Source organism: Vulpes vulpes, chromosome 14 (genome assembly GCF_048418805.1).
Source record: "Vulpes vulpes isolate BD-2025 chromosome 14, VulVul3, whole genome shotgun sequence".
Lineage (NCBI taxonomy): Eukaryota > Metazoa > Chordata > Mammalia > Carnivora > Canidae > Vulpes > Vulpes vulpes.
The window spans coordinates 62471235-62486364 of NC_132793.1; the positions used below are offsets into that span (position 1 = coordinate 62471235).

The 15130-nt window shown below is 35.0% G+C and overlaps 1 protein-coding gene across 21 annotated transcripts in view; it reads left to right on the top strand.

The window, feature by feature from the left end:
* MCTP1 (multiple C2 and transmembrane domain containing 1) overlaps window positions 1-15130 on the top strand; it is a 531614-nt gene that overhangs the window by 311196 nt on the left and 205288 nt on the right. For 8 of the 21 annotated variants that reach the window (XM_072736754.1, XM_072736755.1, XM_072736757.1 and 5 more), the window contains 2 exons: window positions 5609-5668; window positions 11031-11108. The exons of the other annotated variants lie outside the window; for them this stretch is intronic. In XM_072736754.1, the coding sequence (XP_072592855.1) occupies window positions 5609-5668; window positions 11031-11108 (138 nt within the window). The remainder of the gene's footprint in view (window positions 1-5608; window positions 5669-11030; window positions 11109-15130) is intronic. 21 annotated transcript variants of the gene reach the window in all.

The following is a 15130-nucleotide window of genomic DNA, read 5'->3' on the forward strand; positions in this document are numbered from 1 at the left end:
CCCACACTCAGCTGTTAAAGAAAAATGTTATTTTAAGAAGAAAGGGATCAATGTCTACCTAAACTTAGGCAACTGAATAATTATCCTGGTCAAAGAGTTATACTTACATGACAAAATGCATTTTGGCAGAGAAATGGTAATGCTTTGAATTATTGCAATATTTTATTCTTTAGAAGAAGCTTATCATTGATAATTTATTCTAAGGTTAAATTATTCAACAAGAAAGTTTCATGAGCTCAGAAGAGAAGATGTATATGTGTTTTGTGAATAAATTTTGTGGGGTCAGACAAAAAATAGAAAAAATAATGAAACAATTACCTCTATCAGACAGCCAGTAAGCAGAAATGATTTTACACTACATTGTGTGTGTATGTGTTTTAAGGTAGAGGATTAGTTTATTGGTGAGTGTGGTAATAAACTTATGTGCTTTCAATAAATCACTTTAATTACATGAGATGTAACCATTGTGATGGTATAAAGATATACACACTGCAATTCATATTCTCAACAATAACAGTTTAGAGATGTTTTAAGAAGAGTTCATCCTTTGAATAATATAATATGGACTATGTGATCATGTCTCATTAGCATATCTTCTGTTACTTGATGGCTTATTTTTTTAGTAATATATCTTTTTTATAAAGATTTTATTATAATCACTTAGCATATTTTTAATGAACTATAAAACACTTTATTCACTGGTGAATGAAGCAATTTTTAATAAGACTTTTGGCAAGGATATTGTTAATTTAAACTAGAGAACACTTTCAACTCTAAGTCTGCAGGGCGTAGTTAAACCTGACACCTTGGATGACACATTAAAAATGCATCAGTGAAAACCTCTAAGTGCTTTAATTTAAGAAACGCTAGAGAAACAGATTAACGCATTTTTAAGTATCTCACAGTCAGTCTGACATAGGGAAAAAAAGTCATTACTTAACAATTATCAGGTTCTTTCTCCAAAGACCTCATACCCTGATAATAAATAGCTGTTTTTTTTTAAAACCTGCAAAACATGCAAACTTTTTTGGTCATTGACTCTCCCAACTGTGAGTCACCTCAATGGCTTTTCTTTGATGGCTCATTTCAAATTATTATGTATATATCTTTGAAAAAAATAGATGTTTACATATTTTCAAAGGAAATATATAATTCTTTTAAAAATCCTTACCACTGTTTATACTCCCAAATCTGTGTTATTTGGGAATGCTCCCAAGTCAACCTCATAATTAAGGCTTCTGAGATTCCACAATGCAGCAATGAACAAAAGGCAAATAACATGAGTGTTTCTACCATAAAAGACTCTATTTTTACCTCACTCAACTAAACTCCTAAAATTTGTAGTAAGTTTATTTAAGATAGAGATATCATAATGCCAGTACATATTTGATTATGCCACAAAATACAGGGAGCCATAGTTAAGTTTTATGTTGAGATGATTTTTTTCTTGCTATTTTGACAATATTTTCCCATAGGTATGAAATATACATTTTTATACATCGTAACTCATAACTACAGGGATTTGCTGTAGCACCAGCTTTACATTTATGTGACCACTTTTGTTGAATTTTTAAAATGTGGGTCCTTGAGTGTGCAAATCTGGATGAGTTGGCACAAAGTGAAAGGACAAAGTGTGATCTCAAGCAGAGCATGACATGTGCGTGCTAGCTCTAAGATGTTGAATTGTGGGTCATTGATTGGCCTTCACGTTGCTGATATATATTACCCAGTGAGCTGACAATTTCCCAAGGTCCTTTCTGGACTGATCAAAGGGGGGGAACTAATAGAACTAATAGAACTCCAGGATAATGAAGCAAAGGATTGGTTGGCAAAATTATATGGCCTTCTATTTCAAAGACGGGCATTTGTTTATATAACATACATCAGATATATCTAACATATATATCTATGTATAAATATGCTATATATATGTGTGTGTTCAGTTGAATGGGACCAGGAGGAGGTTTATTGGTTTTCCAGTCACCTAAATATCCACAGTGAAAATAAATGATAATTTTGTGAAGATTCTGTTTTCAAAGCCCTAGTTGACAAGAGTATACACGTGTATGTGCCTGTGTTTAGACATATACACAAACACACAAATAAAAGACTTAACATTTCTAAGAAAATGAAAGACAAAGCAAAGCCAGCCTTCGGTTATAGGGCATGTCCTCTGGGGAGCTGGGATTGTCTAGCTCTTGCAGAAATATTTAAATGGACAGGTGAAGTTGCAAGAGGGAATCATATTTGTGTTTGAGTATAAATGATATGAACACCAGTTTGAGTAACCAAGAAAACAGGAAAGTAGCATTTCAGTGTACATTCTGCTTACTTCATGTCCCTGTTTTCAGCTACATAACAATCCATAGGCATTTTAAACTTGATGGGAGCATCTAAGAGCCATAGCTTAAAGGATAAGCAGTGATAGCGGTCAGACCAGGAAAGCCTATGAAAATTATTTACTTATGGATTTATTTATTTTTAACCTCGTAAATGCCTGAAGAGTTATTGATAAAAGGAAATTGTGCAACCTATTAAAATATGCTATGCATTATGAGTGCTACCTGGCTTGACCTTCACATTTATATCTCAGGCTTCAAATCGGTGGTGAGTGTTGGACTATTTAAGAATTGCTGGATTATAGTAATGTGCAAAATGTTTAAAGCCTGCACACATTATGGCTAATAAAAAATATCACTATTAATTGATGTTTAGTAGCTAATCCTTGTTCATCTGATGACAAAGTCCTTAAAGGATTTTATGATTTATTGAAATAGGAGGCTAAAAAATTTCATTGTATTCATTTTGTTAGGAAAGAAATGAACTGTCCTTTAGTTTTCTTACACTGGGAAAAAAAAGTATATCTTTTTTATTTTTAGATTTACAATCTTGTTACTTTTTAGATTCATAGTAGGATTTTTGATCTTTGAGGATCGGTGTTCTTTGTGTATGTAGGTGTTTTAGAGGAAAAACTAGGTTTAAATAAGATATGTCGGTGGATCTTGCTACTTTAATAAATTTAGAGCCTCAGCAGAAATAGTCAGCAATTCATTATTCAGGACAACTTCAGTAATTTTCCTTTGTTAATTTGATGTCTTTGTTTTTTATGTTCTGCTTCTTTTTGATCTTACTTTATCATCTTAGAATTTTTTAAATGGTACTTTTCCTCACTTACCAACCTTGTGTCTCGATGGAGACTGAGGTATCATGAAATATCTACAATCATGATTGAAGACTGGTCTTCTCTGAAATTCATGAATAGTTCATTTGGTTTTTCTTGCCCTCATAATAAAATCACTTTTTTTTTAGAACTCTTTATCACAATGCCAGGTGCCTTATTATTGCTGTTGTTATTAGTAGGAACTCTCATGAAAGGGAAGCCTTGGCTCATCTGCTGTGGATTATGTATTCAGCAAGGCAATAAATGGCATAAGGGTCCACAGGAAAATTAAGTTGTTCCATTTGAAATAAAGGCCTAAATTTACATGAGAATGTAGGTTGTAAAATGAAATATAAATTTTAGTTGATGAGTAATGACAGAAGTAATTAAACATGGCTTGAAAAGCACAGCCCGGGGACTTCAGTGGATCCAAATGTGGCTAATATTTTTGTTTCTCAAATTTTAACAGAGAAACCTAAGTTCTACGTCTTGATCATTAAAATTCCCCCCACACACAAAAAATTCATCAGTCTCATCTTGCTCTTTGCACACTAGTCACATAATTAGGTCATTAACCTCTGTATTCACCTGAGGAAGAATGGGAAGTATGGAGCTGGTACAGTTTCAATATTAGTCACTTTAGACCACCTAAACTTTAAATGAATTGACAAGACTTTTAAATATTTAATGGTCATATTATTTGTTATAATTGTAATGAGTCCAAAGCCAATATTTTCACATCCATTTAAGTTGCCTTAATACATTTTACATTAAGATAAAACTTCATGTTAGTTCCATAATTTGTGTTATTGGCTCTGGGGAAATATTTTGTGTAAAGAGACTTTAAGACTTCAGTTTCTTTAATATGATATTTTAAAATTTCTCCACGTGTTTGAGACATGTGCTTGATCAAGGTAAGGAGAGAATTGGCAATCCTAGAGAAAAACACACATCTTTTGTAAAAGCTAGAAGAAGATTTTTTCAAATTAAACAATGTACAGCATCAAAAAAGACTGCAGTCATTCCATCTTAGGTTCATGCCCCAGTGTCCAAATGTAAATGTGCTTTTTTTTTAAGAGGCTTGGGTTTTTTTTGAGATACTGATGTGACAGTGAGTTAAGTGTGACAGATGAGAACCCGAGCTGTAAAGGTAAATGAATTATAACTCTGTAGTGCCAGTAAAATGATGTCTTAAACTCCAGGCTTTTCCCCAGTCACCACTAACATTAAGCATGCTACCTGACCAAACTCTATGTAGGTAGCTTGGGAAAATGAAAATAATTTTGTTGAGAAATAGATTTCCTGTAAAAACAAAACAAAACAGGTAGATGATATAGATGATCCCTGATGTAATTCTGTTGCTAAATTTATTTTTTTTCTGTTGCTAAATTTAAATTATCCAACTTGCTGCACACCCTAAATATTTTAGTTGACTATTATTTTCTGATATGATTTTTGGCATCATGTTTGGAAGGAATGTCTACACCTAACCAAATGAAACTCCAAGTGACTAACAATCAATGAATTATTTATTGAGTACCTACTGTGCAATGGGCATCATGTGAGGTGCTGGACCACTATCTTAGCTGCTAACACAAAATCATGGAATATTCAAATAAGTTACAAAACTTCATCCTCTTCATCACGGTGTCAACAATCAATACTGCTCCAAAAATGTCCTCAGTTTCCCATAATTTTACCATAACTGACACCCAGAGACAGGATGCAAAACATTCAAGTGTGAAGGATGCATGTAATGCAAATGTTCTCTTTAAAAGTGAGCAGCTATGGTTTTGATTTCCTAAAGTCGAATTGGTTTCACTTTATGAAAGTCTGAGGATTAAGTAATAAAATATCCAACATGAATTTGTGACTTTGTTTTCGGCCCAATAGCCACCCTGCTATTATTCATTTCTTGTCAAAATTATTTTTGCGGAGCTCAAGTTAACGAAGTAATTTATATCATCTACATTCTGTATTATATCTTAAAACTAGGAAGTTTTTAATTAGGGATTAAACCAAATTTTACTAAGTGTGTGTTTATAAATAAGATTGCCAATGTCATTCTTTAAAAATGTTCTGAAGGCTATGGCATTGTTTTGTTAAAAGGAACAGATATCTGACTTCCTTCAGAATCTTCAAGTATGTTTGAACAGTCCTACTTTCTAAAATAGTTAGACTCTGAGATGTAATAATCAATAATTCAAGAATGAAGAGGTAAGTAGATTCTTTTAAAATAACAGAATCTTTTCTAAACTTACTACCATTGATAATTGGATATGAATAAGACAAAATCTTTAATTTACTCAGGGAAGAAAACTAACAGTTTACAAACACTGAAAGTGTCATTAGGATATCTAACTTTGGGGTTTTGTTCATTTTTATTTTGTTGGGCTAAATATTCTCAAAAACACTTCAAAATGTAGCTAAATATTTGTTTGTTTTTAGGATCTCTCAGAAAATGAAGTGGTTGGATCTTATTTCTCTGTGAAGTCTTTCTTTTGGAGGGTAATGTCTAAATCCTTTATATTAATATTTTGATTTTGGTTTTGGATAGTAATTTTGAAAATTAAATATGAAATAGGAAATTCACTTTTTAAATAGGCTCTCAGAAAAATGTATTCAATTGACTTCTTTATTATTTTTTTATTCCAAGCCATTTGAGGGACTCTTTCATTTCTTCATTTGTAAAACCTAAGAGCTTCATATACTTCATATATATTGAAGTCATTTCCTTGTGGGACCAAGTTTATCACAAATTCTCACCAGCTAGAGGCTCCCAGCCCTTCCAGGAAGATGATGGTGCTATCTAAAGGGTCCATTCAGTTTCTTTTTTTCCCTTCTTGTAAAATCTGCTCCATCTGTTTGAGAAAAATTTACTTCCATTACAGTGATCTTATACTATGTACATACTAGATAATCAGTGTTCTTTCTTTGAAAAAAAAAACTTATGAATTAGAAAACAGCAACTCTGCTCTTGATTTAAATAAAGAAAAAAGTGAAAATTCTACAGAGAATTTTGTTTTAAATGCCATTGCAATTTAATGTTATTTACTCTTTCATGACTTCCCCATAATGAGCTCTGTCATCTTTTTTGCTCTGCTCTAATTCTGCATTATGCACAGCACGATTTATTACAAATGCACTTAGTAGTTTGCCAATGCACAAGTAGTTCCCTTCTTTCTTTGAAAATTCACACTTGGTACATGATTACCTAGCAATAGGTATTGCAGTGAAAGTGCTACACCCGTGGGGCCTTGCCATTTGCTTTTCTTGGCTCTGAAACTGCTCATGACTGAAAACTACCTTTCCCCTTTAGAATTTTAAGACGTGTTGAATGTAGTGTCTTTTAAGCAGACTGGTCGGCACTAGATTAAGTTGTGCATTGAGCCAGTATAAACCACATCTCTTCATCTTTTGCTTCCTTCACACAGACTTTTTTTTTTTTTTTTGCAGCCTTTTATTGGTGAGAGCTTATTTTAATTATTAGAACATCTTCATTTCCTTTCAGTCTACTGATGGCTGCCTTCACTGATGTTAGTCTGTCTTTGCTAAAATAATAATTTATTTGATATGTTCATACATTATTCGTGAGAACACAGAGTGACTGCTTTTGAATTGTCACATTACCTTAAGTGGAATTTGGTTTTTGGCAAAAATTTAGACTCTGTTTTCTTAAGATCCACAAATATGGTGAATTCATATACTATACCTCTTTGCCAAGAGAGCAGAATTCAGGAGTGTTCTGTATTGAATTTGTTCTATATGCAGCCAATGTACAAACTGATCATTAGGAATGAAGCCTTGCTACCAAGATCAATTACATAAGTAATCATTTTTAAGGGTTTCCCTCCCAATGATTCTTCCAACATCTTTCCACTTTGCTACTTCCAAATTAGTATCCCATGTACCAGTACTTTCCATTTGGTTGTGTTCATCCTTAAATATTCTTTTTTTAACCCTTAAATATTCTTTATTAACCCCTCTCAATGTCTTGAACTGTCTCATTTTAGAATAAGAAATACACCAAGTTAAAATATAACCTTTTTTTATTTGAGGTACAGTGGTCTTTTCTTCTGAGCATATGTTGAGTAACTAACAAAGTGAATAAAAAAGAGAACCTATAGAGGTCATTTATTTTATCACTGAGGAAACTAAGGCCCAGAGAAGTAACACCATTGACTTGATGTGTCTGAAAATGGGATGAACGATCAGGACCAGTATTTTTCTTTCTATGAATATCGTGGATATAATCGTTTAAAGCAACTGAGCTGCTTTTTGGGTCAGTGATGAATACAGATGTGATGTAAAAGTAAAGCCCTTCCCTTAGTTTATCTTCATTGAGCCCCATTCAGATTCTTCTTGCATTATGTAACCCTTCTGCCCCACAGCTCCTTAACCCACTGACAGATTAAGGGCTGTGATGTTTGAGGTCCCATCTTACAGAATCAGAAAATCAGTGATCCAGTCTACTTTGCATGAATATGATCTTTCATATTCACATTCAAAGGTCACTCCAATAACCAACCTTATTGTTCTTTCCCCGGGTAATATTTATACTGTGATTAACTTTTAGGTGAGATATAGATGAAGGGAGGTTTTCCGGAGACATTTTCAGATATGCAGAAAACCTAAATGGTTCAGATAAAATCTTACATGAGGAGCATATGCGTGCTTTGTGAGTTTTTATCAGCTTATAAGAATCAATAAATGTGTCTTGGAGACACTAAGTAAAACTGAATCCTGGTGAGATCTTGCTTAAATGTCAGGGCTACTTGGTAGGTCTTAATTTTCTTGAGAGCAAAATAATAAAAAGAAAAGACTGAAGAATACAGACATATTCTATTTTTCCAAAGGCATAACATTTAAAATTCATCAAAACATGGTATCTTAGGACACAAAACATGAAGCACTGGGTATGGCAATTACCATGTTTCTCATGAAAGCAACAAACATTATGTGAAGTCACTTGGATTGCTCTAAGTCAGAATTTCATAGACAATTTTTAACTTCCATTAAAGAATGATAACTTAGTAGAATTGCTTCAAGTTCTTGGTATGTTTAAGCTTTTCTCAGTTAACTCCATTGACCAGACATTTAGATCTTGATGACTCAGAGTTAACTGAACAACCCTGTTATGAGAAACACTATAGTAAATTTAAGAGAAATGTTAAAATTGTGTAAATGGAGAAGGCTAGGCTATACCAAGATACCTCATATAGAAAAATGGAGAAATGGATCATCATATGGAATAGGACAAAAAGAGTGCACAGAATACAAAACAATTAGGACTTATGTCAGAGCACCATCTCATGGTAGGGTTAAATCAGAGTTTTAGGAAGGTTGAAGGAAGAAAGACCCTGCAGACTAGGGAGAAGTATTCATTCTATCAAACAAGCATATTATCCTGTGCTGATTACAGTGATTACATTCTGAACAACTCAACCGTATATGACATACACCCAAGAAAAGTGAAGGTGTTATTTATATCTTTAGGTATGAAAGTAAGACCCTCAAAAAACAATGTATTTGTAACATTTAGATAAAAATCTCAAAAAAAAATATGAGTCAAACCCAGGACTCATTCTTTCTTTACATCATTGGTGGAAACCAGTATATTACTTGAGCAAACCAATAGGATTACAATATATATGATAATTTTCTAATATTTTATATTTTGAGCAAACATCGTAAAAGCTTAAGAACTTTTGTTTGGCGACAGTTAAGTTTAGAGATGGTAGTTAAAGCATCTGAAGTAAACATAAATACCTTCCTGACACCATAGGTTGTTTCAAGAAGCAACAGAAATAAGAAAGAAACTTTAAGGATAAAAACCAGGAGAATTTCTCTAAGGATTATAGTGCCGTGAGTCATTTTCTAAGAAAAAGGGGATTGAAGCTTTATTATTATGTGAGGCACTTGAAACTAGGCTGGACAAAGGCCTGGGAGGGTTTTCTGTAAAGGCAATCCTTCTTTGAGAGGACTGTAGAACAAATCTACTTGTTGGACTTCATCACCTAGGTGCAATTCACTAGAATAAACTCAGCAGGCAAAGGAAAAGATAGAACATGCCTGTGCCTGGGATTGAGCTAATAATTGCTCCACACTCCAGGCTTTGCAGCACAAAACAGCCCTTCTAGGCTGTCATTATCTCTTCTTTGTAGTGTCTCGTGGATCATTTGATTAAATAAAAGCATGTGCGCCTCTGTGCTGAAAATAGAGGTGAGCTGACTCCACACACAGCTATTGTAAAGACACAGTGATGTCTTTCACTCCAGTTGCACAGGGTCTGGGTCTCATTTGGAAGGATTAGGTTGTATACAGGTTATAAGTTCCAAGGTAACAAAAGCCAAGGATTATTTGCACATATCAGGGAGAAGATTAATAGGACCAAGTGGTTTTTAGCCACATGTTAAATCTAGATAGATTTTTTTTGTTTTGTTTTGCTCCATTTTTTAAACCAGGATCTGGAATAATAGGATCTGCCTTCTATTAGTGATCCAGTTTTTCAAGGAACTGAATAAACTTTAATAACCAGAATTGAAATCTAGATGTGTTCTCAATTTACTTATGAGATTCTACAACTTCACCAACCTTATTAATGTTACACCATAATTCATTATGGAGCACAGTCAACTCTCATATGCTTTACTGAACAAAATAGGCTAGAGTTATTACCACCTACCAACTTTTGCTTCCTCTGAGTCCCTGAATAGATTTTCTCAATAATTTATACCCGTGGACATATTTTATTTAAATAGGAGCCAAAGTATTTCAACAAATCCTGTATGCTATTTCCCTTTTTTGTTTTTGTATTATGAACTTTTTAGGCTTTGTCCAAAAGCCTAAGAAGAGATATACCAGGGAAAATCATCAGTTAGGTATCAGCAACCACGGATTCAAATCTCAACCTTGCCAATCACTAATCATTTGGCTTTGAGTAGGGTATTTATCATCTCTGTGCCTCAGTTTCCTTACCTTAAAAATGCCTATTATGAAAAACACTGGAGTATGAAAACCCTAGCACCTAGTAGTTGCTCAATACATGCTTATTTCTTAGTGTATGATCTAAACTATCTTTCAGATTGGCCGCATCTAACCCTCCCCATTGGTGTTCTCATCTCATGATAATACTACATTGTATGGAAACTGTCTAGATGCTCTAGTCATTTAATACAAACTTGTAGCTTATCATGATAATTTCTTCTGGTATTTCTGAATCCATCTCTTGCTGTTCATGGTCTTAGTAACAAAGGAACATTTTTTGTTGTTTTCTTGGGCACAAGGGTAACAGGGAAAATGGGGCAAATTTCATGGGACAAAATTTCTGTTATTTTAGAGATATCGCTTGAAACATTATAAAAGATTAGCCCATGGGATGCAGTTAACATGATCATACTTGTTGCCTATCCATGGAACACGTATTCTTCTGGGGCCTTATCACTTCTTTGACATTGGAAACAGTCTCCAAAATATCCTGAAGCAGCAGTGTTGGGGAAATAATTCTTTCCATGATTTCTCTTGCTCTGTTTCTTCTCGCTGCCACACTCATTAACAAAAATCTGAAACCACTCTGGCAAGGTCCATCATCATTCAATCTCTGTCCTTTATTTTTTTGACCACTTAGCAATATGCCACTAAAGAAAATGGTGGCTGGAGATTATATTATTGCACTGGCATTTATCTTCATTGTGCTAGAAGACATTTTCTGATGGTGACTTAGGGAGCCAATACCTGTGTGTGTGTGGGCGTTTTTTTTTTTTTTCAAACAATGTGTTTTTGAAAAGTAATGCTAAACGCTGATTGAAATGAGATGTTGCTAGTGGCACAAAGCTTTCCTGTACAGCTCTGATCGTTCATCCCCATCCAGACGTGCAGCAGGCCTGCTCTTCCTGTCCTGGGTTTCTGCAAAGCAGAGTTTCAGAGTACTTGTTACCAAAATGCACAAGTAAGTTCGATCATTTGGTTTGTTTATTCCTTCTGAGCTTGCATGAGCTGTGAACTCTCATGGCTGATTTACTGTCCTGAAATCCCATTCTTTATCCTAAACGCATTTATACACATGAAGAGGAATTGAATCTTGAATTCCTTTTCAAGGAATAATATACATAAACTAATACTTTCTTTAAAATGCCAACTCACCCATTCTAAAATCTTACTAAGGATATATGTCATTAACTAATTGCCTCGGAATTTGAAGTTGGTATTGATACCTAATATCTTGGTATTCTTTATTAAGTCTGAACTTAGATGATTATTCCTTATGAGAATGATCTCAAACTTCAGCTCATGTGAGAATCATGTGGGGCACATGTTGGAGATATATATGGGAGTAGCTCTGCTCCACAAGAACTGAATCACATCCAGGAGGTCAGGCCCACTGATTTCAACAAATTGCCGCTAAAATTTGGGAATTCCTCCTTTTAAAGTTCAAAGATTATTTCTTCCTTTTGCAGTATTGGGTCTTTGCTTTGAAGCTAGGCTGTTTTTCCTTTTACTTCTTCCTTCCTTCTTTCTTTCCCTCCTCAAACAGAATTGTTTCAACAAGGGCATAAATGAAAACAATTATGTTACCTCAAATAACTCAAATACCTTTAGTTACCTCAAATAACTAAATCCACTTCTGATATGTTAATTTATTGAGGGATATCTTGGATTTAATACTCCTTGCCATTTAGGTGCTCAATAAGTAATTTTTGATTGACTAATTATCAATACTTCAATTGATATGTATTATTGAAGTATATCTGATGTGGACAAAAACCATTAAAGGAAGAAAATAATAAACAAACCTCACATAATTGTGCAGTAGGCTCCTGCTTATCTCTTTAAATTCTCCAATATCCAGACCAACCTGCTTTCCTAATCAGTACATTTAGAAACAGGACTAGAAGGCTCTAATTAGCATATATAGTATCCATGCAAGAGGGTGGATAATGTTCACATTTATAGTAACTAATAACAGTAATTAGAACATAGGAGAGCCTTGGGTGGCTCAGTCGGTTAAGTGCCTGTCTTCAGCTCAGGTCATGATCCCAGGGTCCTAGGATCAGATCCCAGGATCCTGGGATCAGGCCCCAAGTGGGGCTCCCTGCCCAGCAGGGCATCTGCTTCTCCCTCTCCTTTTCCCTCCCCTCTCTCCCCTGCCCCTGTGTTCTCTCTCTCAAATAAATAAAATCTTGAGAACATAGGTCAGTGCCCATGACCCTTAGAACTTTTAAAGCAGGGCTTCCCACACTTGAGCATGCATCAGAACTCTGAGTGAGGGCTGAGTAAACCAGAGCTTCTGATTCTGTTGGTTGGGGGTGGGGCTGAGGAATTTGAATTTCTAGTCAATTCGTGAGTGATGGACGCTGATGCCAATGGTCTGTGGCCCACGCCATGAGAACTCTGCTATACAGAGGAAGGAAACTGAAAACAGAGCAGCAAGTGACTCAGCAAGTGCCTTGGAGAGCATTAACGCTAGTGGGTTTCAAAGTTTCTTTTTTCTTTCTTCCTTTCTTTTTTTTTTTTAGTTGTGGAAGTTCATTTGTCAGCATCCCTTCAATGAGCTCCCTGAAACTTTTATTTAAAAAATTAATAAAAGTGCTAAAGGGCTATCTTAAGAAGGTTAAATCTTTTTTTGTTTATGAAATATACGATTTTCTATTTAGGCCCCCTGAACATAGACACCCCCGGTCCCTCCTTAACTTCCCTCCCCTCCACACACACTTACTACTCTTAATAGTGCTCTTACTACATTTGGAGCTCTGGAGCACAGTCTGGGGAACCATAGGTAAGAAATGAGGCCCAGAGAGGGAGCAACATGCCTAAGTCACATAGCAATTGCTAGAAAGATGCAAGTGGGTCCTTATGTTAAGTCACTGTCTCTCCTAGGGCTGGTGGTGTCAGATTATATCTTCCTCCTCTATACCTTATAATTTTATTTCAAATTCCTACTCTTCACACTTAGACTAAATATTTATTTCATGACTATGCAGTTAATCAAGTCTCGAATGATGGAGCACTTATTTTTAAAGAAGTATCATTTTTACCAAAAAAAATATTGAAGACAGAAAAATTCCTTTTAAAATGATATTTGGTTAGTATGCCTTTGGGAACCCCCTTTTCCTTTTAACCTTTTATGCAGATTACCTTAGTTCCCACATTCATTGACCCCATATGTGTACAGAAATATTCTCTCTCTCCCTCTCCCTTGGCTTTCCAACCCATTTTAGGAATGTTCTTTTAGGCTATAGGAAAGCATTTTGTGACTAATGGCAGTAAGTAAAGCCTCCATTAAGTTCATTGTATTTCTGTGGAAGCATGGAGGATCCCATGGAAAGCATCCTTTCTCCTTCCCACCCTGTAAGTAAAGTTCTTGTCCTCATGTGAGAAATGAAAGGAGGGGGCATGGTACCATCCAAGAAGCTAACTTAGCATTGCTACTTGGAAGTGCCCCATAGCCTAGATTGTACCCACATCTAATTTGACCGAGTGCGCCAGGTATGACTTCTACATCTAGAGTACCTAGAAAATGTTATTAAGTCTACCCAGCAGCAAGCTGAAATATTGTAAGTATGAATACATGTGCTTGTATAATAGAAAAGTAGAAGGTGATTTCATGTATTAACCATGCGGGAAAATCTAAACTAGTTTCAAATATAACAACTCACTTACCTGGAATATTATAGGAACCTTAGGAACATTATACTTAAATCATGATTACTTTTAAACCTAGGAGAGAGTCTCTACCCCAAAGAGCAATATTGGGAGAAGTTCAAGGATAAAGATCAGAAATACAGGGTTCTAGGCACAAATCCAACACCTATTAGCCCCAACCACACTGAGTCTCAAATTCCTCATCATTAAAATGGAAATAGCAGGCCTTGTCTTCCTACTTCAGAGAGTTTTAGTGGAAATCAAGTGATATAATGCACACATACACACTTTGAATTCTACAGCTCTATGTAAATGGGTGGTTATTAAGTCCTTGGCCTTTGCTAAGATAATTATTTCTTCTTACTTACCAAAAATTCACTTTTTTCTTTCCTCCTTTACCACTCATATTCCTTAACAAAACCCTCAGACCCAAAGTTTAGAATCTGTTTCTCTGGAGTCTGTAGTTGGAGGCAATCTCCAGAGCAGCAGAAGTGGTCAGATAGAAAGATAGAGAAATAGATAAATAGAGTAAGAGATAGAGAGATAGATGATAGATAGATAGATAGATAGATAGATTAGATAGATAGATAGATAGATAGATAGATAGATAGATAGATAAAAAATACAGTTATCTATTGCATTGTATATTAATAAGTAGCTTGAAATCTTAGAACCCCTTCAAGGTCACTTAGTGCAATAAACTTTTTTAATCTGAGAAGTCCTTGATTCAAATAAAATCCAATGTAGAAACTCAATGTGTAAAACAGATGATAGCAGAGGGACTCCAGCTGACGGGGGCCTTGGAACCTGTGGAAGTTGCAGATGCTCTGTGAAAGTCCATTGCACCCAGGACACACTTGAATACTGTTCTTGTTGCTCACAGAGATGAGGGGTGTATAGGCACAGTCCTGTGTTGATGATGATAACGCAGAGCCACCAGGCAATGTTGTTCCAAATTTGCTGATCTTTAAGGCAAGGGAATAGGCAGTGTGATTTAGAAAGATTTCCATTAAAATGTTCAAATATAAAAAGTATTGTCTTTTGAAAAATGTAGTTCTCATTCTTCTAATAAAAGCAACCTGAAATGCATTACTTTTGATAATGATAGATAAAAATGGCTATAGCATTGGTGTGAAATGAAAAAAAAACCCAGGAATTGAAAGTGAGAAAGGGAGGTCTACAAAATAGGCTATAACTTTATAATGCTAATGTAGAAGGAATTGGGCTGAAAGTGGAGTTAATCTATAATTTAGAAATGGAGTACTCTGAGGTGGAAAGACATGTTGAATTCCTTCATGAAATGATTGTAAGTGAAGAAAACATGCTTGA